Source organism: Colius striatus, unplaced genomic scaffold, assembly GCF_028858725.1.
Source record: "Colius striatus isolate bColStr4 unplaced genomic scaffold, bColStr4.1.hap1 scaffold_46, whole genome shotgun sequence".
NCBI lineage: Eukaryota > Metazoa > Chordata > Aves > Coliiformes > Coliidae > Colius > Colius striatus.
In genome coordinates, this window is record NW_026908527.1 from 517,475 (window position 1) to 543,298 (window position 25,824).

The window sequence follows — 25,824 nt, forward strand, 5'->3', positions numbered from 1 at the left end:
TTTTAAGCTGCCAAGGTGTTGGTGGGTGGCTGCTGAATGGGGCCAAATAGGCCCCACACAGGCTCATAGACTCATCATGGGGTCACAGAGTCATCAGTGTCATAGAGTGGTCTGAGAGTCATCATCGAGTCATCAGAGATTCACAGTCATCAAAGAGGCATCATAGCTAAGCCATAGAGTCATAAAGCCATCATAGAGTCATCATAGAGTCACAGAGTCATCAAAGAGGCATCATAGCTAAGCCATAGAGCCATAAAGCCATCATAGAGTCACCATAGAGTCACAGAGTCATCAGAGTCATCATAGCTAAGTCATAGAGCCATCATAGAGCCATAAAGCCATCATAGATTCACAGTCATCAAAGAGTCATCATAGCTAAGCCATAGAGCCATCATAGAGCCATAAAGCCATCATAGAGTCATCATAGATTCACAGTCATCAAAGAGGCATCATAGCTAAGCCATAGAGCCATAAAGCCATCATAGATTCACAGAGTCATCAGAGTCATCAATGCCCCTTTGGCACCTGGATGGGGAAGCAAGCTGTGGATTGCATCCCCCCTGGCAGTGCTGTTCAGCTCTATCCTCATCCTCAGCTCCACTCCAACAGCTCTGAGGGTGAATTCAGGATCTGGCAGGGAATGCAGGACACCAGGGAGGGCCAGGACTGCCAGGTGATATCTGCAGCTCAGCACCAGCTAGACCTCCTCTCCTGTTTGGGGAAGACAATTGTTCCCAGCAGACAGAGGAAAGAAACAAGAGATGGGGGGAACACAAGAGTCTCCTGTAACAAGAAGCTCCCAGGAGCTGAGGCCCCCAGGGGAAGATGGGCAACCTGGGTGAGTAAGAAAGCCCCTGAACTGCCCAGGGTCCCAGCAGTGAGTGTGCAGCAGAGCAGGTTCCTGCAGCTGGGGAGGTGAGGGCTGCTCTGGGAGCTGAGCTGGAACAGCCCCTTCCCATCACTGGCACCCCCAGGGACCCTCCCTGGGGAGATGCTGATGCTGCCTTGGGCTGAGGCAGCCACAGGGCTGGCTGCTGCAGCAGGGACAAGCCCACAAGGAGCCTCTCAGGCACAGCAACAACACAGCCCTTCTCTCCTCCCTTTGCTGCCCCAGCACAGTCGTTTCCTGCAGCTCTGGCAGCTCGGGGCTGGCAGCTGCTTTGCTCACTCTCTCTCACACAGCAAACAGGCAGCTTGCTCTCGCCATGCACCTGGGAGCCCTCATCCTTCTGGGGACACTCCTGGGTAAGTCCTGCCTTTTTTGAGCTCAGCACCTACTTCTTCTTCCCCTGGGACACCCTCAGCAGCCTCCTCAGACCATGTGGGGAAATGCTCTTGAAGGCCAGGAGAGCGCTGGGCAATGTCAGCTGGCATTTGTGGCTCTGCCCTGCTGCTCTCAAGGTGCTCTTGCTGTTGGGAAGCACAAAGGAGAGATCCCTCAGAGCCCTTCTCCATCTCCTCTCTGCCTTTTCAACCCTGCCTCTCTCTGCCTGTCTCTTCTGACCCACCTGCTCTCAGCACGGGAGCTCTCAGCTCTCTCTGCTGTCCCTCTGTTCTCCCTTTCCCATGCTCATCAGCACATCTGCTCACAGCTGCCCCGGGGCCCTTCAAGCTCCCATCCCACTGCCATGAGCAGGGCTCCCATTCTGTCTGCTGCCTGCATGTGTCTGCCATGGCCTCCCCTTTTCTCCTGCTTGCAACCCTTGCTGCCACTCAGCTCAGCCCTGCATGTGCTCAGGGAGCTGAGGAGCCCTCTGAGCTGACAGGGATGGGCAAGCAGGAGGAGTGTTGTTGCCCAGAGCCTTTCCCTGCACAGCTACTGACCTTCTCTTCCTTCCAGGCACCATGGGGCAGGTCAGCATCACCCAGCCTGAGAGACAAGTCACACTCAAGCAGGGACACACCTTCCAAACTACCTGCACTTACCAGAGCCCTAACTTTTATGGTTTGCTCTGGTACCAGCAGAGGAAAGGCCAAGCTCCCCAGCTGCTCTCCCTTCAGGCAAGATCTGCCTCCCAGGTCAATGGGCGACTCAGGACCGTGCTGAACACCACGGGGAAATACAGCCTCCTGCAGCTGGAGGCACTCGAGGCCTCTGACAGTGCCTTGTACCTCTGTGCTGTGCAAGACACGGCGGTGCAGGGAGCTGCCTGGGCTGTGCAACAACCCAGGCCAGGCAGGGGCTGCTCTTGCTCAGCTCCAAGAGTCAGTGACTGCAAGGGCCCCACTGCCCCATGTCGCAGCTTCTCTTTGCTCTGGCATTGATCAGAGCCCAGCTTGTGTCCCCACCTTGTCCCTGCCACCCAAGGCACTGCCTTTGCTCCTTGGCAACACGAGGCAATGCCCAGCAGCAAAAGGATTACTCAGAGTCCTAAGCTGGGATGCAGAAAACTTGCATGGCTCTGAGGTGGGAAACTTGTAGAGGAGGCAGCCAGAGCAGGGAGAGCAGCAGCAGGAGCTGCAGAAGGTCTGTGCCCATCACCCACAGGGGAGATGCCACAGGGCATCCATCTGCCTGCCCCACGCAGGGCCAGGGGCCAGCACATGCCCCAGCTTGGCTCAGGGACTCCTACAGCCCAGCACAACAGGAGATGGGAGAGAGAATAAGGCAGGGGAGGGAGATGTTGGCCATGATTGCAGAGCCCCCTGTGCCCTGCTGTGCAAGGGCAGCCCTGGCTGCTCAGCCTCTGCCAAAGCGATGCCATGAGCTGTGTCCTCAGCACAGAATCTCAGGCTGGACTCCTGGGGTTCCTCCTCTGGGCTGGCCACAGTTACTTTAGCAGGGGGAGAAGGGAAAGAGAAGGGGCTCCAGAGTCACCTGTTCCTGAGGAGGAGGCAGGAGAGGTGGATGAGAGAGCAGGGACTTGGGCTGCCTTTTCTAGCTGCCCTTCATGGCTGCAGGACCTGAGGCAGCCTCTGCAGAGGTAACAATTGCCTGAGGCATTTCCAACACTGCTGCCTTTGCATTTCCAGCTCTGGGCCATGCCCATTGCCCAGTGAAGGCTGCATCTGAGCTCTGGGATGAAAGGTCCCAGCATTTCCAAGGCAGGAATGCAGCAGTGCAGGCAGCAGACTCAGCTCAGGTGCTGGAGGGGATAACACAGGCAACTGGTGTCAGCCTGGGCCACTCTGGTGGGGCTGCTGGAAGTGTCATTGTCAGGGAGAGGATCCAGCCATCCTCAGCTGGATGTCCCAGAGCTGCCAGGCATGAGGATGTGCCATGTGCAGCTCTTTCCCTCCTCCATCAGCTCAGCCTGAGGGTCTCTTGTTGTTGCCTCTGCAGCTGTGTGGAGTTTTCCCCATCTCTCTGGAGCTGCATCTGCTGGGGAGCCAGTGTAAGCCAAAGCCTCTACTGAGAGCATTGCCAGGGAGCTCTGCTGGGACAGGGCTGAGTCCCCTCTCTCTGGAGCTGCTTCTGCTGGGGACCAAGTGTAAGCCAAAGCCTCTGCTGAGAGCATTGCCAGGGAGCTCTGCTGGGACAGGGCTGAGTCCCCTCTCTCTGGAGCTGATGCTGGGCTCGAGCTACTCCAGAGCTGATGGTGACAGAGTGAAGCTTTTACCTTGTTACTTCAGAGATATAAGATGTGACAGCGCAAAGACACTGGTCAGTAAAGGGTTTGGGGACTGCAGTGGGTCCATAGCTGAAGTCAGAGTGCTGTGCTGTCACAGGGAAGGGGGGATATGAGAGCTTAGTCCTTCCATGTCTGAGCTCTGGAGAGCTGTCAGATGAACATCTGCATTCATTTCTGGGCACTGAGTGGCAATGAAAACGTGAATCAACTGGAGAGGGTGCAAAGGATTGGACTAGGAGTGAGTGATGAGAGGTGTGCAGCACATGGCCTCTGAGGCAACCTGGAGAGAGGTGCACCTTCCCACACTCGGCTCTGTGCCAGCAATTAACGGCCACTTCCCTTCCCCTCATCATCTGAGATATCTGGAAGGAACAGCATCACCCTTTGAGATATTTGGGTCTTTCTGTGCTGGCCACTAAGCACAAGCACGTTGCACTGGAGCAGATGCTGGGCTCGAGCTACTCCAGAGCTGATGGTGACAGAGTGAAGCTTTTACCTTGTTACTTCAGAGATGTGACAGTGCAAAGACACTGGTCAGTAAAGGGTTTGGGGACTGCAGTGGGTCCATAGCTGAAGTCAGAGTGCTGTGCTGTCACAGGGAAGGGGGGATATGAGAGCTTAGTCCTTCCATGTCTGAGCTCTGGAGAGCTGTCAGATGAACATCTGCATTCAGTTCTGGGCACTGAGTGGCAATGAAAACTTGAATCAGCTGGAGAGGGTGCAAAGGATTGGACTAGGAGTGAGTGATGAGAGGTGTGCAGCACATGGCCTCTGAGGCAACCTGGAAAGAGATGCACCTTCCCACACTCAGCTCTGCGCCAGCAATTAACGGCCGCTTCCCTCAGGGTCCCGCTGACACGGCTGCAAACTCTTCCCCTCACCACCGGGCGCGTTGCTGCGGGGTTCGTCCGGGCAGCAGCAGTCGGGGCTGGGCACAGAGCAGCTTGTGAGCGCTTTTCCCTTCTTTTCCCTCGGCAGTGGCTGCGGGCAGAGCTCAGGTGTAGCAGGAGCCGTGGGCAGAGACCACCGAAGGCATCGCCATCACCATCAACTGCTCCCACCCCAACATCAAGTTAACCGAGTTCATCCACTGGTACCGTCAGTTCCCGGGCCGGGCTCCCCAGTGGCTCGTGAGCTCTCTCCGAGGGTCCCAGGAGCTGCGGTCGCCGTCGGGGCGGCTGTGGGTGTCTGCAGACCGGCGTTCCAGCGGGCTGTGGCTCTCCAAGCCCCGGTGCGGGGATGCAGCCGTGTACCGGTGCGCGTTGTGAGACACGGCGAGACGAGCCGGGGCTGCGGTCGGACACGAACGGGGCGACACAGCGGAGCCGACAGCGCTGCCGCCCGCCGCTTGGGTCGCATCCTGCCGCGATCGCTCCCGAGCGCTCCTCGGGTCGTTCCTGGTGCAAAACGCATCGGCGTGGGGGGTGACTCCGCTGGAGGAGTTCACTAAATTATACCAGCCTGGGGCATGCTTTTGGGTGTCTGTGTTCCACTTGGCAAGTGGGCTGTCTGTCCTGGCTTGGACCCAATTGAGAAACAATGTGCTGGTCCTTTTTTGCCTCCTCGTGTTTTAGAGCAGGGAGGGAGGCATTGGAAGAGGTGTAGGCTCCTCTGAAGGTCTCAGAAAGGCAGGCCTGACAACAAATGTGTGATAAAATGTCTGGGTTTAAGGTCTAGATCGTTGAAGTTGCCAATCAGAGCAGGCAGCAACACTGAGCCCTGGGGAATCATGGAATGGTGGGGTTGGGAGGGATCTTTAGAGATCATCCAGTCCAACCCCCTGCAGAAGCAGGGTCACTTAGATCAGGTCACACAGGAATGTGTCCATGGGGGTCTTGAAGAGCTCCAAGGAAGGAGCCTCCACACCCTCCCTGGGCAGCCTGTGCCAGGGCACTCAAACACTGAAACAGTTCCTTCTTATATTTAAATGGACCTTTTTGTGTTCCAGCTTTGTCTCACCATCCCTTGTCCTGTTGCTAGATACTATAGGAAAAAAGGGATGTCCCAACCACCCACCATTCACATATTTGTAACTATTAATGAGATGCCCCCTCAGTCTCCTCTGCTCCAGACCAAGCAGCCCCAGGTCCCGCAGCCTTTCCTTGTATGGAAGATGCTCCAGTCCCCTGATCATCCTGGTGTCCCTGCACTGGCCTCTCTCCAGCACTTCCCTGTCCCTCTTGAGCTGAGGAGCCCAGAACTGGACACAGGACTCCAGATGAGGCCTCACCAGGGCAGAGCAGAGGGGCAGCAGAACCTCACTTGACCTGCTGCCCACACTCTGCTTGATGCCCCCAGGCTGCCATTGGCTTCTTGCCCACGAGGGCACGTTGCTGCTCATGGTCAGTTTATTATCACCCAGCACTCCCAGGTCTGTCTCTGCAGAGCTGCTCTCCAGCAGGTCACCCCCAGCCTGGCCTGGTGCAGGGGGTTGTTCCTTCCCAGCTGCAGGACTCTGCCCTTGGGGAGTCTCAGCACCTTCCTCTCAGCCTGCCCACAGCTCACTGACTGGCAGCACAGCCTCTGGGCAATCAGCCAGTGCTCCCAGTTTGGTGCCAGCAGGGAACTTGCTGAGGGTCCCTCTGTCCCCTCATCCAGGTGGTTGATGAAGATGTTGAACAAGACTGGCCCCAGATCCCATCCCTGTGCAACTCCACTGGCCACAGGCCTCCAACTCAGTTCTGTGCTACTGATCCCCATCCTCTGGTCTCTGTCATTCAACCAGCTCTCAGGAACACCACAGGTGACCAGCATCCAGCTGAACCTCACTCCATTTCCCACCACTCTCTGGGCCTGGTCATCCAGACAGTTCTCTCTCTATTTCTCCACTTAGAGGCTCCACACACCACGATTTTACTTGTCACAGTCTCAGTCCCTTTCCTCACCACTGTGCCAGCAGCATGTGGGGGAGCCCCAAGCCCTGTCTTTATGCCTTGCATAGGTGTAGAGCTGCACTGGGGATGGGGCTGCAGGTCCCTCCATTCCTGCTCTGCCCCAGCCAGCACTGAGCCAACCCCTTACACATTAAAATATCTTTCTTTCCCTTTTATTCGCTTCCTCCCCATCTCCAAGTCATTATGCACAGTCAAATACTGAGCAGCTGCTTCCAAAACGAAGGGCTAAAAGACACCTAAAACCTACATCTGTGTTTCCCAGAGCCCTGAAGGTTATGAGAAGCTGCTGTGCCTTCAAAAGCCCTCCCAGCAACAAAGAGCACACAGAAGCAGATGCACTCTACAGCAAGGGAGAGATGTTCCCTTACACAGAAGAGCTTACAAAGGGAGAGGAAAGGCATGACAACGTGCAGAAAGCCACAGAGACTGTCGCTCTGCTGTGAAGACAAGCAAAGGCAATGGGTGAATGGCCTTTGTTCTTGCCCTCCTCACCCCAGAGGTGTGACTGACACATGCTCTGGAACCCTGTGCTGCTGAGAGTCTGGTTCTACAGTGTGCTGAGGGATTCTCAAGGAACAGGGATATGGGAGGCAGGAAAAATCATCTTCACCATGGCTGTGCCAGTGTGTGTCCTGCTAATCCAGTCAGGTGGATGTATGTGTGATTTTCCTTTTGTCTCTCACAGGTTCTAGTAGGCTACACAGAGGTCTGTGCTGACAAGATGGAGAAGGGACAAGGGAGAAATGCAGAGGGGTGATGGAAGTAGATACTTTCCTTTGGAAAGACAGACAGGTTTGGGGCAAACACAAAAGACAGAACAAGTGAGAGAAGGAAGCAAGCTGCTCTGCAGGTGTATTTCTGCCTGTGTTGCAGGTCTGATTGGAGGTGATCCACCAAAGCAATTCTTCTCTGAGGTGTCAGCCACAGTTGGGAAGCGAGTGCTTCTGCCCTGCCAGTCCCCCAGTGAGGACAGGGACTGGAATCTCTTCTGGTACTGGCAGCTCCTGGGGCAAACACTGGCATTCCTCCTGCAGGCATTCAGATCTCCAGGGAATGACAAGTTCCACAAGGGCCAGTTCTCTGTGGAAAATGAAGCAGCTCACTTAGAAGGGCTGATTCTGTCCTTCCAGGATCACTGTGCTCTGAAACACCACGTTAACATGAGCCCCATGTCCACTCATGCAAAATCTGCCTTGCCAAGGAACATCACAGGAGGGGTGAGGAACAGGAAAGCAAAGATGATGATGATGAAGTTACCCTGTGGTTGCACTTACTGTTTGACAGCACTGAGAACCCAAAGGTGATTTGGTTTGGGCAACCCAAGGACTCAGCTTGGCCTGTTCTATGAAGAGAACAAGGAGCCTCCTGCAGCTGCATCACGTCTACTACAAGAGGTTTTTACTCAGTAGCACGAAAAATGAAGTACACAGAGCATCATCAGACTGGATCTGAAGGACACCTGCTTGTGTCATGGCAGGAATGACAGGCAAAGACACCCAAAGGGTACCCTGGCAATTGAAACAACTTTCTCTTTACCCACCTCAGCTGGAGGGGTGGCACAGGGCAAGGAGCAACAGCGGTGTGTGGGATCATTTAAGCCTCGATCCCTGCAGACAGGGGATGGGAGAAGGGCCAGGATGGGATGTGGGGGAAGGGGTACAGGGAGAGACCCGCGAGTTGTCGCTGACAGCCAGTAGGATGGGAGCAGAGGGAGAGGGAGAGGGAGGGGGAGAGGGAGAGGAAGGGGGAGAGGGAGAGGGAGAGGGAGGGGTAGAGAGCGCAGGATGCCACTGGCTGCCTTTGCCTCCGACGCCCGTTGCTGGATCGCGGCCAATTTGGTGTGCACCACAACCCTGCAGGTGTTTCCCTGCAGAACGTCCCGCCCCGCTCCGCCCGTGTGGGTGCTCGGAGGGGCGTTTGGTGCGGGGGGCCGGGCCCGACCGGGGCGGCCGTGCGGGCTTCGGGCAGAGGCGCGGGCGCTGTGGCGGCGAGGGGCCGAGGCGACGGGGCGGGCAGCGGCGGGCCCGAGCTCGGCTCCGCTCGGCTCGTGTGCGGCCCCGCCGGGCCCTTGTTCCGCCGATGGCGGCCGGGCCGGGGCCGTGGCTGCTGGGCTTGGGCTTGGCCTTGGGGCCGGCAGGTGAGAGGCGGCGGGCGGGGAGGGCGGCGAGCCCGGGGCTGGGGCGGCGGGAGATGGAGAGAGAGGAGGAGGAGAGGGAGAGAGAGAAGGCGGGAGAGAGTGAGGGCGAGTGAGAAGGAGAGAGGGAAGAGCAGGGTTCGGGAGGGTTCGGGTGCGGGGCTTGCCCCGCTGTTGCGGCTGTGTCCGGGCCGGGCGGGGGGCGCTGGGGCGGCGGGTGCCCGTCCTCGGGCCGTGGGCGCGCCGTGCCCGGTGCCCGCGCTCTCCGTCCGTCCGTCCGTCCGCAGGCGTGTGGGCGCAGCTGAGGCTGGTGGAGGCCGGCGGAGGGCAGCGAGCGCCTGGGGACTCCGTGCTCCTCTCCTGCCGCGGACACGGCTTCGACTTCGGGGTATACAACATGTGGTGGTACCGTCAGGCACCCGGCGGCAGGCTGGAGTGGGTGTCCCTTATCCAGCGTAATTCATCAGTGATTCGATACGGACGGGCAGTGGATGGTCGAGCCACGGTGTCCCGGGACGATTCCCGGTCTGAGATATCTCTGTCTCTAAGTGCCCTGAGCCCACAGGACTCTGCCCGCTACTTCTGTGCAGCGCCCACGGAGACAGGAATTGCATCTGAGATGTAACAGAAAGCTCCTGGCAGCGTCCCAGCACAGGCTGCAGGTGGCTTGGGGACAGTGAATGCTGAGGGGACTCAGTACCCTTCTGAAGGAAAGGGAGAGAGGAGCCATCACTGCACACCACAGGTAGTTCTAGCCCTTCTGCAAGAGCTCGTTTCCTGGCACTGCCAGTTTCCAGACAGACACCAACCTGTCACTCATCTGGTGCTGTGCACTGGGGCTGGACACTGCTCATGGGGCACTGCAGCCTCTCTTGAAGGAAAAGGTTTCAGGAGGGAAATGTAGGGGACAAGCCCCACTTGCCTGTGAGGCATTCTTGTCCCTGCTGTGCTCATTCAGAGCTGTTCAAAGGGATAGGAGAGTGAATTCCTCACCATTCCAGCTTTTCAAATACAAAGGGCTTTATCCTCCAGATGTAAACCCTCCCCTCTCTGAATGAGAAAAGCTGGAAAAGCTGCTTGTCTAACTGAGAGATAGGGAGGGGCACATGTCGGCTCCTTCCATGTGAGCCCTGATGTCCTGGTGCCAGTTCCATTTCTCAGCCCTTCTTTGTGAGCTGGGCTCAAAGAGAGGATTTGTTCCTGCCCCTGGTCCAGTGCCAGCGCAGTGTCTCCCCAGCATCGCTCTGACCTTTGCTGAATGTTGCAGTGACCATGGTTTGAGTTTCTCTCTGCAGCAGAAGGAGACAAGAAATAATCATAACAGTAACAATAATGAAATAATATCTGGAGGAATGCACAATGCAATTTCTCACCACACCAGTCTGCAGTTTCCCCGTGGGTGTTTCTATACACACACACACATTTCTCATTGCCTTAGTCTATGGGCTCTCCCTCTAATGTGTGTGTCAAGTTCATTTAACTCATGACTTTTGGGCTCCAAAGCAAGGAACTTCATACAGTTCAGGTTATAGGCTATTGTCACCCAAAATCTAATCCCCAGGAGGGACTGAAGTGCCTCATCTTTCCACAACCCCCAGGTGCAGCCGGGTCCTTGGGAAAAGCTGTCTCCCATCTGGGTTTGCCTTTGCCAGAGGCAAGACTGACCCAGACTGGCTTCCTTAACGTATTCTTCATATGCCCTCCAGGGACTTTATCCCCTTGTACGGGAAGAGGAACTTTAGATTGGGCAGGGCCAGCTTGATCAGCATCTTCCAGTGTTGCCTCACCAGGTGGCTTTGGCTAAAGGTGTATCCCAGTGTTTGAAGATCCCACCCCACGTTGCTCTCAGTGTGGTCTTTAACAGCGTTGTTTGGTTTTCCTGGATGCTGGTGCATGACAGGGGATGTGACAGACCCACTCAGCACTGTGCTCTTTGGCCCAAGGATCCCTGAGGTTGTTGCAGGATTTGACCCCACTGTTTGACTCAGTCTTTCCTGGGTGCCATGTGTCCATAAGACTTGTGTTCCAAGGCCCAGGATCGTGTTCAGGGCAGTGGACAGGGCATGGGGAAATCTTTCCAGCCATTGGGGTGTTACCTCAACCGTTATTAGACATAGAATCACAGAATGCTTTTGGTTAGAAAAGACCTTTAGGATCTAAGCCAACCACTAACCTGACAGTTAGGAGTTCAGGAGCACTAAAGCATGTCCCTCAGCACCTCATCCACACATCGTTAAACACTCTCAAGGATGCTGATTCTACCACATCCTTGTGCAGCCTGTTCAAAAGCTTCACAGTCCCTTCAATGGAGAGATTGGTCCCGCTATTTAATCTAAACCTCCGTTGGTGCAACCTGTGGCCATTTCCCCGCTTCTGTCACTTAGTTGGGAGAAGAGAGCATCTCCCACCCGGGTACAAGTTGCTGTCCAGTTCTAGCAGAGGATGAGGAGGTTCCTTCTCAGCCTTGTTCAGGCTGAAGGGAGCAGCCGTTTGTCACGTCGGGTGAGCTGCGGCAGCAGCGTCCCGTGTGGTTGGGTGCAGCTGCTTGTGTCGGCAGCATCGCTGGACAGGGGCTTGTGGTGCGCGCAGGAGCGCTGTGGGCGAGCAGGGGCCATCCCGCGCCGGTGCTGCGTGCGGGGCCGTGGCCCTTGTCCCGCCCTTGCTGTGCGGCGGCCGTGCGGGTGCTCGGAGGGGCGTTTGGTGCGGGGGCCCGGGCCGGGACGGCCGTGCGGGCTTCAGGCAGAGGCGCGGGCGCTGTGGCGGCGAGGGGCCGAGGCGACGGGGCGGGCAGCGGCGGGCCCGAGCTCGGCTCCGCTCGGCTCGTGTGCGGCCCCGCCGGGCCCTTGTTCCGCCGATGGCGGCCGGGCCGGGGCCGTGGCTGCTGGGCTTGGGCTTGGCCTTGGGGCCGGCAGGTGAGAGGCGGCGGGCGGGGAGGGCGGCGAGCCCGGGGCTGGGGCGGCGGGAGATGGAGAGAGAGGAGGAGGAGAGGGAGAGAGAGAAGGCGGGAGAGGGCGAGGGCGAGTGAGGAGGAGAGAGGGAGGAGCAGAGCGAGGGAAGCGCTGTGTGTCCGGCTTGCCCCAGTGCGGGAGCAGCCGCGGCTGAGCCCCGACGAGGGCCGGCGGGGCATTGTCCCGGGCGCGGGGCTTTGGCGGCCAGAGCGGGGTGGCGGCTGTGTCCGGGCCGGGCGGGGGGCGCTGGGGCGGCGGGTGCCCGTCCTCGGGCCGTGGGCGCGCCGTGCCCGGTGCCCGCGCTCTCCGTCCGTCCGTCCGTCCGTCCGCAGGCGTGTGGGCGCAGTGGACGCTGCTGGAGGCCGGCGGAGGGCAGCGAGCGCCCGGGGACTCCGTGCTCCTCTCCTGCCGCGGACACGGCTTCGACTTCGGAACATCCTATATGTGGTGGTACCGTCAGGCACCCGGCGGCAGGCTGGAGTGGGTGTCCCTTATCTACCGTGATTCAGCAGTGATTCGATACGGACGGGCAGTGGATGGTCGAGCCACGGTGTCCCGGGACGATTCCCGGTCTGAGACAGCTCTGTCTCTAAGTGCCCTGAGCCCACAGGACTCTGCCCGCTACTTCTGTGCTGCTCGTGTGCACAGAGAGAGGAAACGAAGCTGAGCTGTAACAGAAACCTCCTGGCTGAGCTCCAACTCTGGGTCTCGAGTCTGGGCACTATTCCCACACTCTTTCAGTGCTGCTCCCAGAGAGATGTGTAGTTACAGCATCAGTGTTCCAGTGTTTGATTCCAAAAGGGACATTTTAATTGGTTTTGTCCCTTTCTGCCCTGCCCCTGCTGATTGCCATCTCCCCATGTCTTGGGCTGATCCTTACCCCTGACACACTCCAAAACCTTTTGTGCTTTGGAAACAGTTGTTGCTGTTTGCTTTGGTTCCCAGCAGGACAGGTACCCAGCCACAGCCCAGCTGGTGGGGTCTGTTAATAGCCCTGCTCTGCTTTTGGGCATGGGTCAGGTCCACTCAGTTCAGCTTAGCTGCCTGAGGACTGGGCAGAAGAAATGAGGGAGGTAAAGTGTCATTTGGGAGCTTTTCAGCACAATGAGGTATTCTGTGCTTGTTTTTCCCCCCAGATGTGAGACTGTAACAAGAGCAAGAGACAACCTGCCAGCCCTGGGGCCATCTCCAGTGTCCCAGCAGCACCAGCCTGCAGTGCAGCTCCAGTGGAAGGTCGGGGTGGCCCTACAGCACATCTCCTTTTGCCCAGCAGAGGTTTTGCTGCCAAGTGAGCTGTGGTGGTTTAGCCTGATGTCCACCCAGTCATAAAGTCACTGCCTCTCCTAAACTGGACAGGAAAGAGAGAGAAATACACCAAATGGCTTGTGAGCTGAGATAAGGATGGAGAGGTCACTCAGCAATGAGCATCACGGGCAAAACAGACTCAACTTGGGGAGAAAAAGGTTTGATTTATTAAAGGAACAGTAACAACAGGGAGATGAGAAATAAAACTGAATCTTAACAACACTTCTCCCCACCCCTCCTCTGCCCAGGACTCCCCTTCCTTCCCCCCAGCAGCACAGGGGATGGGGATGGGGGTTGTGGTCAGTTCATCACAGATGGACTTTTCCACTGCTGCTGCTCAGGGAGAAGCCTCCTCACACTTCCCACTGCTGCACCTTGGGGTCCTTCCCATGGGACACAGTCCCTCACCAACTGCTCCAGTGTGGCTCCTTCCCATGGGCTGCAGCTCCTCACCGACTGCTCCACTATGGAGCCTGTCACAGGGCAGCTCCTCACACCCTGCCCCAGCGTGGGTCACCCATGGGAGAACAGTCCCATAGGGACAGACTGCTGCAGCCTGGGGTCCTCACAGGGTCACAAGTCCTGACAGCAAAGCTGCTCTGCATGGACACCTCCCCCAAGGGCTCCCAGGTCCTGCCAGGAGCTCGCTCCAGGATGAGCTTCCATCAGTCACAGCCTCCTTCAGGCATCCACCCACTGCAGCCTGGGCTCCTCCAGTGGGTCTCTGCTCCCTGTGGCCTCCATGGGCTGCAGGGACACAGCTGCCTCAGCATGGGCTGCACCATAGGGGAGCCTTTTCAGTGCCTAAGCACCCTCCTCTCCCTCCTTCTCCACTGACCTTGGTGTCTGTGCAGATGTTTCCACACTCTTCCTCCCTGATGCTGCTGCAAATTTGCAACTGCTCAGCAACTTCTCCAATCTGTTATTCACAGAGGTGTGACCTCCATCAGTAACTGGCCAGGTCTGGGGCAGGGGCAGGGTCCAAGCCCTAACCCTGTGAGCTACATGGGATGCCTCTGGCAGCTCTTTGTTTAAAGAAGCCACCCCTGGAGCCCCTCTGCTACCAAAAACCTGGCCCAGGCAAACCACTACAGCCTTCTTCAGGCTCAACAGCCCCAGCTGCTCCTCATCAGCCTTGTGCTCCAGCCCCTTCCCCAGCTCCACTGCCCAGCTCTGGCCACACTCCAGCCCCTCAGTGTGTCTCTGGCAGTGAGGGGCCCAGCACAAGGGATAATCCCTGCCCTGGTTCTGCTGGCCAACACTATTTCTGATACAAGCCTGGATGCTATTGATGTTTTTGGCTGCCTGGGCATGCTGCTGCCTCATGTTCAGCTGCTGACAATAAACACTCATGTCTTTTCTCTCTGGGCAGCTTTCCAGCCTCTGTGCCCCAGTCTGTAGCATTGCTTGGGGTGAGTGTGGTGATCAAGGGTGAGGGAGGGAAGATGTGGGCAGAGCTGGTCTGCAAGCAGAGAGAAGCTGCAGAAAGGCAGAGTGAGTGGCTCTGGCCATGTGTGCTGCTGTGTGTGTGGTGGTGTTCCCCATCACAAGGGGTGATGCCTCCTGGGAACTGAGCTCTCCCCTGTGCTCTGCAGGGCTCTGTGGAGCTGTGCTGGCTGCTGCAGACCAACCAGCCCCTGGCTCCCCTTCTGCCATCCCTGCAGGGCTCAGTGGCATTGGGCATCTGACCTCCTCTGCAGAGGGGGGATGGGGGATGCACCAATCTGCTGCTCACTCATCCTGTGTTGCTGGTGCTGTGCACTGGGGCTGGACACTGCTCATGGGGCACTGCAGCCCATCTTGAAAGAACAGGTTTCAGGAAGGGCAGAGTAGGGGACAAGCCCCATGTGCCTGAGAGAGGTCCTTGTCCCTGCTGTGCTCATTCAGAGCTGTTCCAGGGACAGGAGAGTGGATTCATCACCATCCCAGCTTGGGGAAAGACAAAGGGCTTTGTCCTTCAGGTGTACCCACTCTTTTGAGTGGATAAATCAGAAAAAGCTCCTTGTCTGACACAGAAAAGGAGAGAGGGGAAGGTGTTGCCTCCTTCCTTGTGTGGCCTGATTCCTGGTGCCAGCTCTGTTTCTCTGCCAAACTCTTTCAGCTGAGTTCACAGAGAACAATTTATCCTCCTACCAGTCCAGTGTCAAGTGCTGCAGCAGCATCACTCCAATCTTTGCCCCTTAGAGTGATCATGGTTGGTTTCTCCTCATTGAAGCAGACAAACACTGGCCAGGTGGCTTTTGAGCAACAGACCAAGGAATTGGTTGTGTGAGAGGCTGATGGAGTCATCAGCAAACAGCACCCTGGAGAAAGAGACACCATGGTTTCTGGTGCCCCATGGAAACAGGGTATCACCTCACCCCCCTATTTCTGCAGCCGCAGAGGGCTGGCAAAGGGCACAGTGTTTGCAACACAGGCAGGGCCAGGGCAGACCTGGAAAGAGGGGGGTTAAATCCATCCCAGGCAGTTGTTGTTGGCCTCAAGGCAAAGCACTTGCTGCACCTCTCTGAGCTGACTTTCCTGGCAAGGGGCATAGAGGTACTGCAACAACTTGTGGGAGGCTGTGATGGCAGCTGTGTTTCTGTGGCCAACCAAAGGGAAAAGGGTGTTCAACTGCATCTGAGATCCCAGTGACAAACTGTGTGTGTTCTCACTGCTCTGGGAAGATTTGGCAGCAGGCAAAGAGTATGAGAGAGAGAGCTGTAAGTACCCAGGTCTGTCACAGGAGGCATTTAGGGCTTGTTCTGTTTCTCCTGCCAACATTTCAAGAGACTGACACTGTCCCATCAGATAGTTCAACATCTTTCTGGGAGGAATGAGGGAATGAGGAGGAGAAAACACTTTGACACAGGAAAGGGAACAGCAGATGAACATGGCAATGTTCACAATGGAAAATACAGCAGCACTGGCACTAAAGATAGGGATTGGAAATGAGAAATAGAGCTTGGTGCTTAGTAACAAGAGTGATGCAAAGAGACACGTGGAGTAATAGAGTGTGGAACCACACAGGGCTGTGATAGGATGAGTTCATGCTGTTTCCTTGTGTGTCTTAGAGGATGCAGAAACTGCTCCACAATCAAATGAAAAAGCCAGCTTTAGTCAGGCATGACTAGATATTCCCCACCTTCCAACTCAGCCAGAGGCTTCTGTCAATCAATCAAGAGCCCAAAGCATGGTCAGCACTGTGGTCAAGAGCAAAGAGGCTGAGGAAACAATGGTGTGTGTCATCAGGAAAAGTCTTCCAAGACCCTCATGAGAATAACTCAGACAAGACACAGTAAAATCAAACAGGTGAGAACATCAGCACCTTCAGCACATGAAGCTGAGTCCATTAAACCACATCAGCTAATCCAACAGATCTCGTCCAGCTGGAGAGTTGGGCAGAGAGGAACCTGCTGAGGTTCAACAAGGACAAGGGCAGAGTCCTGCAGCTGGGAAGGAACAACCCCCTGCACCAGGCCAGGCTGGGGGTGACCTGCTGGAGAGCAGCTCTGCACAGACACACCTGGGAGTGCTGGGTGATAATAAACTGACCATGAGCAGCAACGTGCCCTCGTGGGCAAGAAGCCAATGGCAGCCTGGGGGAATCAAGCAGAGTGTGGGCAGCAGGTCAAGTGAGGTTCTTCTCTCCCTCTGCTGTGCCCTGGTGAGGTCTCATCTGGAGTCCTGTGTCCAGTTCTGGGCTCCTCAGCTCCAGAGGGACAGGGAAGTGCTGGAGAGAGGCCAGTGCAGGGACACCAAGATGATCAGGGGACTGGAGCATCTTTCATACGAGGAAAGGCTGCGGGACCTGGGGCTGCTTGGTCTGGAGAAGAGGAGACTGAGCTCAGGGGGATCTTATTAACACTTAGAAATATCTAAAGAGTGGGTGTCAGGAGGTTGGGACATCCCTCTTTTCTATAGTAGATAGTAACAGGACAAGGGGTGATGGGATGAAGCTGCAACACAAACAGTGTTGGGAGCCCTGGCCCAGGCTGCCCAGAGGGGTTGTGGATGCTCCTTCCTTGGAGCTCTTCAAGACCTCCATGGACACATCCCTGTGTGACCTGATCTAGGTGACCCTGCTTCTGCAGGGGGTTGCACTAGATGATCTCTAAAGGTCCCTCCCAACCCCAACCATTGTATGATTCTATGATTTTGCCTACTTCATCATCTTGAAACAGCATCAAGACTTTCTAAGGCACTAAATGACCCTCAGACACCAACTTCCAGAGCCCAGATAAGGCACATTCCTCAGGCTCCTGAGAACTGAAACCAGATTCAAGGGGAAGGAGATGGTCAGAACTGAAACCAGATTCAAGGGGAAGGAGATGGTCAGAACTGAAACCAGATTCAAGGGGAAGGAGATGGTCAGAAATGCTTTGAGATAGCACTAAAAGTCCTGATTTTTCATGTTCCTTCCCTGTTTACAGACATCACCTTTCTCTGTGTGGTAGATTGAGTCAGAAACCACTCAAGAAGTCACGTGGTTGTATAATCCAAACTCTGTGTAGTCAAGAAGCAGGAAGAGACAGTTTTTGCAATGAAATCCATCACTGTGAGGGCTGGGGGTACCACAGTGATATAAGCAGCATAGGGCCCTGTACAAAAACCTAGAGGAGGAAAACAGGCAACATATTTTGGGGGAGAAAAGGAGCTGGGTGGCTGAAATGATTAAGGAGGCAAATGCAGCATTGTTCTAATACTTCTATTTATCCTGGGGGTGCAGAGCTCAAAGCAGTTGTAAAAGATGGAAGAAAAGGAGACCTTGGGATTCCTGCCCTCACTTTGAAATCATTGAACTGGTTACTTAATGTTTTCTCCTTTCCAGTTTTGGAAGGAAACGTGGCCTCCTGGGGATGATTAGGACAAAGATCTGGCTTTTCAACTCCTGTTCTTACACCATTTGTGAATGCACAAGGAGAGTGAGTTATTGCAACACGTGTCAGCAGCGTGCTGACAAATAAGCTCGTCTTTGGCAGCGGGACGACTCTCACCGTTGAACCAAGTAAGTATCCTGCTCCTTGCAAAATATATTGTCAATATGGGGTGGGGGATGAAGGGATTTAATGGTTTGGGTTCATTGTAAGAACTTTCTGCTGCATTCATCCTTCTGTCTGGAGTTTCCAGCTTGAGTCTGCTTAGGAAGGCTTCACAGCAACAACTGGGTGGCTTTTAGCCATTGCTATTGCTCCATCACCCCCAAGCACCTGGTGTGCAATACTTAATGTGGTTGTGTCTTATTCCCAGTCTGGACAGCACTCTGGCCCAAATTTACTGTGAAGTGTCTTATCCTCCAGTGGATTTGCACTGCCTCATTTTGAGCAGGAATGCACAGCTCAGTAATGAGCTGACAGTGGAGAGATGTTTTGAGATGGATCTTTAGCTCTCAGGTATGAGAAGTTAGTTTTTGACCCTAATACCACATTTGTAGTGTCAGCAGGTAAATAATTCCACTAGCATGCAAACAGAGGAGAATCAGAGAATGGTAGGGGTTGGAAGAGACCTTTGGAGATCATCTAGTCCAACCCCCCCTTGTAGAAGCAGGTCAACCAAAGGTGGTTAAATATCCTTGGGCTTAAACTTTCACAGCTGCCTCATATCCAAGGCTGCTTAGAATGAAAGAAAATTGGCTATGAGGTTGCCCAGGCTTTGAAAATGCAGCTGTGGTGAGTAGGGATTACAACAAGCCTTAGTCCTTCCCAGCTCTATTTGGTGCCACCCCAAGATTCCCTGTGGGAGTGTGAATAATGGGACAGGAGATGAATTTGTTAGGTAGATCTTTGTTATCCAGGTGCATACCTTGAGACTTGCTGTGATGCTTCTAGAGGTCTGCAAGTCCTTAAAGTGCTGCAAGAATGGCCCATGTAAAACATATCTAAACTGCTCTTCCAGAAAGCCATGGGACTCCCTTAGTCCCAATATCTATCCCAATAGCTGTCCAGGACTGTTGAGTGTCTTGCATGGGAATAAATGTCTGTTTTGGAGCCATTTAAGTCCATTTCTAATTCCAAAGGGCTAAAGGCATACAAAGTTATCATTCTGGAGGAAGATCTGTTCTTTCCAACCAGCAAATCCTCAGTTGGAAGTGTAGGGCCAGTAGAAACTGCCAGATTCCATTGTTTTAACACCAGTCTGCATTGACTGGAAGCTGGTATTTGCTTATTTGTTTGTCAAAAGTAGCAAAAGATGCCACAGAGAATAGTGGAACGTGGCAAGAAGAAACACTCAACAAAAGACAGGGAGGGAGAATCATAGAAATGCCATTTCATTCACAGAAATGCTGGCATGCCACTCTTTATTTCTCACATAAAGGGTCCTATATGTACATAAATCAGTCCCCAAAGCAAGCAGCTGTAGGGATTTGTGTGTGTGTTTTCAGACAATGCAAAATAGTGGGGCTCAGTTGATGCTTCTGGAGCCTGATAAAGAAATCATTCTCTTTATCAACTGCAATTGCACTGTGTAGATTTGCTCCTGCTGAAGATCTTGCTCAGTGCCCTATGCCAGAGAAGCAGCTTGCTACTCTACTGACTGTTTAAAAATGCTGGAGATCAGAGAACACAAAAAGCCTCTTGTCAGATAACAAAGAAGCCACAGGACTAGCAGGCTCTGGCAGAACCATGTTACAGCACCTGGCAAGGAAATGTATGTGGGGGGAATAGCAAAATGAGCCTTTGATGTGTTTAACTATATGTTAAGGCTGGGCTTGTTTTTGGGAGCAGGACTCAACTGACTGGGGAGCTGTATCCTTTGTGTATGAACCTTGTCTGAGTTGTTCTTGTCTGGATTCTTACTTTTATTCCTTTCCCTCCTCCTTAAGCTCAGCCAGTGACTCCCTGATGCTTTAAAGTAGCTCCTTAGACTTTAGGCTTTCTGTGTATTACATTCTCAAATGCAGTTAGATGCTTTAAGTATTAAAGTCATGCTTTGGCAATCTGAAGGGAAATGAAGTTTCTGTGCAGGCTGACACTGAAATTCATATGAATTCCCATTATGTCAGGACTAGCAAGACAGCACTGAGATAAGGATGATGTACAAAAGCATTGAATGAAGTCTCATGGACGTTTCTCTACTAGTTTAATCTTGCTAAATGATTCAGAGTTGGGGTCCAACTGAATGTCTGATTCCTCTTTGGTATCTGTTTGCTGTAGGTGAAGCTGTGTCAGGGTACTACTTGGCTTGCACCTCAGTTCCTCAGTATTGGGGTATGGCATGCAAAGGGAGTAAAATCAGAGCCCCTTGATCAAGCCTTGAAATAGCACCCTGTATAGAGCAAAATGTTCCACCTGAAGGATCTCTTGACCAGGCTGCCATGAAAATTCAAAGCTTAATGCATCTCTTTTGAGCAAAGAGATCCATCAGCAAGCTCCTGACAAAGTGGACATGGAAATCTTTTCTTGTGTGTCTAACAAGCCTTCACCAGCTGAGCTCTTTCTGGCAAGGAAAGATGCTGGATGACTCCCTTCAGTTTCTTGGCTTTATCAGAGTTCACGTTGCTACTCTTGTCCTGACATTTGTATGTGGAGCCAGCCTGGTTTCTCCATCTTATCATCAGAGGGCAAAGATGGTTTCTTTTCCAATAAATCACAATGATTTGTTGGCTATTGAGGTATTTTGAGACCAATTGTCTCCTTCAAAGACATCCCCTTCAAGTTCATTACTTGTATGTCCAACGAAGCTGCTGCTGTGTAGTTGAAATTAAGCCTCTTGCAGTTGTGAAACTGAACTCTAAAACCCTTTTGAAAGTAAAAAAAAAACCCAAATGTATGCAAAAGTTTCAGAGTAACTCTTTGGGAAGATGAGAGAGCAGGGATTTCAAATCCTCTGAAAGCTTGTCAGCATCTTGTAGGCTCTTTCAGAACTCCAGTGCTAGAGCATGATTGTCATGCCTTGAGCTTTGTTGCTATCTTAACACTAAAGCATTACCTCTGAAGGTTATTGTGATAATCCAAGGAAGCTTGTAAGAAGATTTCTCCATGGACATCCCAAGTTCATTGGTTCTTCCCTTCAGATCAGTTTATTACACAAATTCTGCATTATACCTCTACCTGCCCCTGGAGCTGTGGAACAAACAATATGTTGCAGCAGATCATAGAAGCACACAATGGTGGGGTTGGGAGGGATCTTTAGAGATCATCCAGTGCAACCCCCCTGCAGAAGCAGGGTCACTTAGATCAGGTCACACAGCGATGTGTCCATGGGGGTCTTGAAGAGCTCCAAGGAAGGAGCCTCCACAACCCCTCTGGGCAGCCTGTGCCAGGGCTCCCTCACTCAAACATTGAAAGGGTTTTCTCTTTGTATTTAAATGGAACTGTTTGTGTTCCAGCTTCATCCCATCACCCCTTGTCCTCTTGCTAGATACCATAGAAAAAAGGGATGTCCCAACCTCTTGACACCCACCACTGAGATAATTGTAACTAAGATGCCCCCTCAGTCTCCTCTTCTCCAGACTAAACAGCCCCAGGTCCCGCAGCCTTTCCTCATATGAAAGATGCTCCAGTGCCCTGATCATCTTGGTGTCCCTGCACTGGCCTCTCTCCAGCACTTCCCTGTCCCTCTGGAGCTGAGGAGCCCAGAACTGGACACAGGACTCCAGATGAGGCCTCACCAGGGCAGAGCAGAGGGGAGCAGAACCTCCCTCGCCCTGCTGCCCACACTCTGCTTGATGCCCCCAGGCTGCCATTGGCTTCTTGCCCACGAGGGCACGTTGCTGCTCATGGTCAGTTTATTATCACCCAGCACTCCCAGGTCTGTCTCTGCAGAGCTGCTCTCCAGCAGGTCACCCCCAGCCAGATGGATGAGAAAGGTCACATAAGAGTTTTTGTTGAACCAAGTACCAGTATTACTCTTTTTCATTGTCTCCTGCATGTGTTGGAATAACTCACAGCACGTGCAATGTCTAGTGAGGAAAACTTTCCCCCCAGCTGAAAGTTCTTGACCTTGTCAGAAACTCCTGGAGAAGTGGAGATGCACAATGCACAGACCTCTGATGGCTTCTCTCCTACTCCCCTCAGAGACAAAAGTCGTTCTTGCATCTGAGCATCTGTTATTGAAAAGATCAACCTTGTCCCCCATTCCAGCAGCAGCACTTCATTTCTGCAAGTGATGTCAGTCATTGGAGTAAGAAGCAACAAACTGACTTCTCTTTGTCCTGTTACTCTCTCTCTGGTTAAACCTTTTAGAAGATTTGGGGGAGGGGAGGGAGAGTTAAGGACAACCAGTTATTCTCTCCTGTCTCATGAATATGCCAGACAGTCCTTGAAGTGTTATTTTTAGGAGTTAAGTTGTTGAGAAAGCAGTTATGAGTTGACTCTTGGAGTGGAAGGCATAAATGTTCTCATTTACTTATCAAATAAAGAGTTCACACATAGGAATGAGCTTTGGATAAAGGAGGCTTAGAATCCTGTGAAGTTAAAGCCCCCATGGAAACCCTTACCCTCTGTCTTTTAGAAGCAGCAGGAAGAAATAATGAGGGAAAAAAAAGGCAGGTAGTCATTGGTGATGCCAGGAATTAGTCACTACACATGAACTTCAAGTGACAGCACTCAGGCAAGTTGGCAATCAAACCCAATCATGCCCAAACAATGCTGTCTTTTCACAGGCAATAGAAACCACTCTGAGCCTCAAGTCGTTGTGATGAAGTCAAAGCAACTGGAAGGAGATGGCAACAGTGGGAAAGCAGCTTGTTTGGCAAGGAAGTTCTACACCAAGAACGTCACCTTGGAGGTGTCCTCTAGTGAAGTCATATACCAGCCAACTACACCCATCCTGTCACCAGAAGGGTTGTATGACACTGTTAAGGTGGTCAATGTGACAAAAGGCACAGAGGTGTCCTGCACAGCCAAATATGATGGCAGAGATGTTACAGCCAATGAGACACCACCAGGTACAGTTTTGTGCTACTGATGTGACTTATTTCTTGGGGCAGCATCTTCTGATGCTGTTTCTCCTGCTAGTGAGGGCTGTGCTGGGTAACCAGCAGAAATGGGGAGGACACCTGGTACTTAAGCAAGTGGGGATGAAAGATAGTTGAAAGCATAAGTGTTCTGAGCTGTTTAACAACTTGGAGTTACTTTTTAGGGAGAAAAGTAAGGCACAATCTTGTTAAAGGTTTAATTATGACTAGATACTTGGCCCCATGGCAGCAAACATCTTGGCACAGCCTGAAACAGCCTTTCTAACCACAGCAAAAAGTTACAGTGGTGTCTTGAAAAAGGGGATTGTTTCTTTCCTCATGAAGCTCATTCAAATACCAATCCCCAAGCAATTCAACAGTTCTTTTGGCTTCTGCAGATGCATGGAGGAATGTTCTCCTCTCCATTAAGGTCAGAGTTAGTGAGTGGTTGGCTGAGCCTCAGGCTGTACTGCCCATGTGTTCCCATGGGAAGGCTCATGTGAACATTTTGTTTGGCCCTTTAAAAAAAATGTGACCATGGCTTTGTAACACATTTTCATTATCATGCTGCAGAAAAGGAGGCTGGAGAATCAGCACCAGAGGACGTTTGCCACACCACGGACACCTCTGCACAAGGTCAGTTAGCTCAATAGGTGGTGAAGCCACATGTTGGTGGTAAATGCATGCAAATCTGTTCTCTCAGGGGTATCAAAATACAACATATTCATCAAACAGAACCTGCTTTTCCAAGGTTTAGCAGCAAAGCAATACAGAGCAACATAGCCAGACATCCCCCTCCCATGTTGTTGCCATGTATCTCTAGCATCTTTCCTTTTGCTGTTGTGTCTTTCCCCGAATTCATAACCTGTGGGTTTGGGTTTTTTTTTCCCCACTTTCTGACAGTGTCATAATGTTAAAATCTTGGCCATGATTTCTCTCAACTTTTCTCTGTCACTGAGCAGATGCTGAAGGGGAGAAAACCAACATGCTGTCTGTGGCTGTGTTGGGCTTGAGAGTCCTGCTGGCAAAAAGTATTGCCCTCAGTGCACTCATGAGCATCAAGCTGCTTCTCTTCTGAGGTAAGGAAGCACATAGCTTGAGCTGTAGAAGCACTGGAAGCTCATGCCAGGAATGAGCCCTTGTCTTTTTGTGCTTCTCTATCATTATACCTGTTCTCCTCCTCCCTTGAAATAACTCTTTGTTAGGTTTGTGGGGAAAAGAACAACAATGCTTAACTAAAACCTCACCCCCAACAACCACCAAAAGACCCACCTGAAAATGCTCCCAAACCACAAAGAAAACAGCCCCTTTCATAGCCAAAGCTCAGTTTGGATATGAAAGTTCTCACTCAGTTCTCACTTTGGCACAACAACTCAGGTATTGCCTGAGAGAGATCTCATGGACTATTTCCAGTGGTAGAAAAATGAAGACAAATAAGGGGTTAAAAGCAAGGCTCTGAAAACATTTAACATGTGAAGTAGTGGGAGGAAAGAGAGGATGGAGTCTTAAAGTATACAGAGAAGCATAAAAGATAGTCCAGGCTGAGTTTTGTGTCTGTCTTGGTCTCACAGCTATCAGACAAATGTAGCCCCAGTTGCATTAAATGTAGTATAAATGTCACTTTTCCAGCTGGTGGAAGCAAGGCAGCAGCACCCTGAAGAGCAGCTGGAGAGAGCTTGTCCCAACGGGTCAAACAGCCAAATCTGCTGACAACAACCATCCAGAAGGCAACAGAGCACCCTCCCCTCCAGACATTCCATACTGCTGAGTCCTGCCTGTCTAGCTGATTGGATTTTAAGGCTTGTAGCTGCTTTTGCTGTTTCTTTTCCTCTGTGAACTGAGGAGACTGTGTTTGTCATCATTGCCCTGCTAAGTACAAGTTGATCCCCTCCACTGTTCTTGCCTCTGCATAGAAGCATCCAGCCTGCTTCAATAGCTTTGAAAAGCCCAGTCCTCATGGACATATGACCCTTTTAAAACAGCATTTACAGGCATGTTGCATTACTGCTGTACTACTGCTGGGAGAATCCAGGCAGAGCAGATGCTCTTTATAGCTTTAATGTTTCTTAGCTAGCTTTAACACCAACAGTTTCCTAGTGTGGATGAGAAGACCTGTGTTGGATGTGAAGTGATTCACCCAGACAATGTTGAGCCATGGAAGTGTTTATTAAACCTGCCATTTCTTCTGCCCAATGGACACAGCATTTTAGTTTAGTGACCAAAATAAAGCTTTGCTAAGCCTTAAAACTGTGGTTTGTTCTGTGCTTTCTCTTATGACTTTGAGATAGAGATTGCTGGGAAAACAACAGATCTAATGACCAGTCAGAATAGAGATACAGATGAGGTCAGGGCTTTCAGATGCATCTTTTGCATGGGAACAGAGACACTTGCAATCAGTTAAAGACAGTTTGATAGGAGGGTGAGGGAGGAAAATGCATGCTGGTTTTTTTCCACTTAGTGATAGCAGCAACAGGCCATGAGGAATTGATGTAAGGGGGTGTGATGGGATGATAGTTCCCATAGCAACTTGGTTATTAGTGGAAAAGCCCCCAACACACACCCCTCCCACATCCTCTTTCTCTCCCAAACAACAGACAGGATGCTGTGGTCAACCTTATGACTAAGTTACACCAGGCAAGACTAAACCCCCCTTGGCTTGAAAAACAAGTTAACCACATCCTGAAGGGGGAAAGAAGGTTTTTCATATATTGACTCTTCTACTGATGGCTTTAAGACAGCTTCTATCAGTGATGGTGCTACAGCCTCTGGAATAACATGGTCACATCCTGCACAACACCTGCAGCAGCCACAAGAGAGGAGTGAGACTATGGGAGAGAAACACCCTTATAGGCATCAAAGTCAGTGAAGGAGGAGAGAATGGGGTGCTCTAGGCTGAGAGCAGGGGTCCCCTTGCAGCCTGTGGTGCAGCTCATGGTGAGACAATGAGATCTAATGCCATGCTGTTGTGTCAGACCACATTGCTTAAGGAAGAGACTTCCATCTGTATCCTTGGAAGAACATCCCTGGTACCATTTTGAAATGCCTCTATGCTAGCTGATATATTGTTTATAGCCTTTTCCTATTCACTTACCCC

General features: G+C 52.5%; 1 protein-coding gene across 1 annotated transcript; it reads left to right on the plus strand.

Moving 5' to 3' along the window:
• The first annotated feature begins 8,545 nt into the window (after positions 1-8,545).
• LOC133629461 (uncharacterized) lies at positions 8,546-24,977 on the plus strand. Its single transcript, XM_062020090.1, has 10 exons — positions 8,546-8,603; positions 8,888-9,221; positions 11,158-11,300; positions 11,881-12,118; positions 12,685-12,836; positions 17,763-17,840; positions 22,437-22,721; positions 23,304-23,366; positions 23,693-23,809; positions 24,360-24,977. The coding sequence occupies exons 1-9, from the start codon at positions 8,546-8,548 to the stop codon at positions 23,806-23,808; spliced, it is 1,467 nt and encodes a 488-aa protein (XP_061876074.1). The 3' UTR covers position 23,809; positions 24,360-24,977.
• Positions 24,978-25,824: the final 847 nt, after the last annotated feature.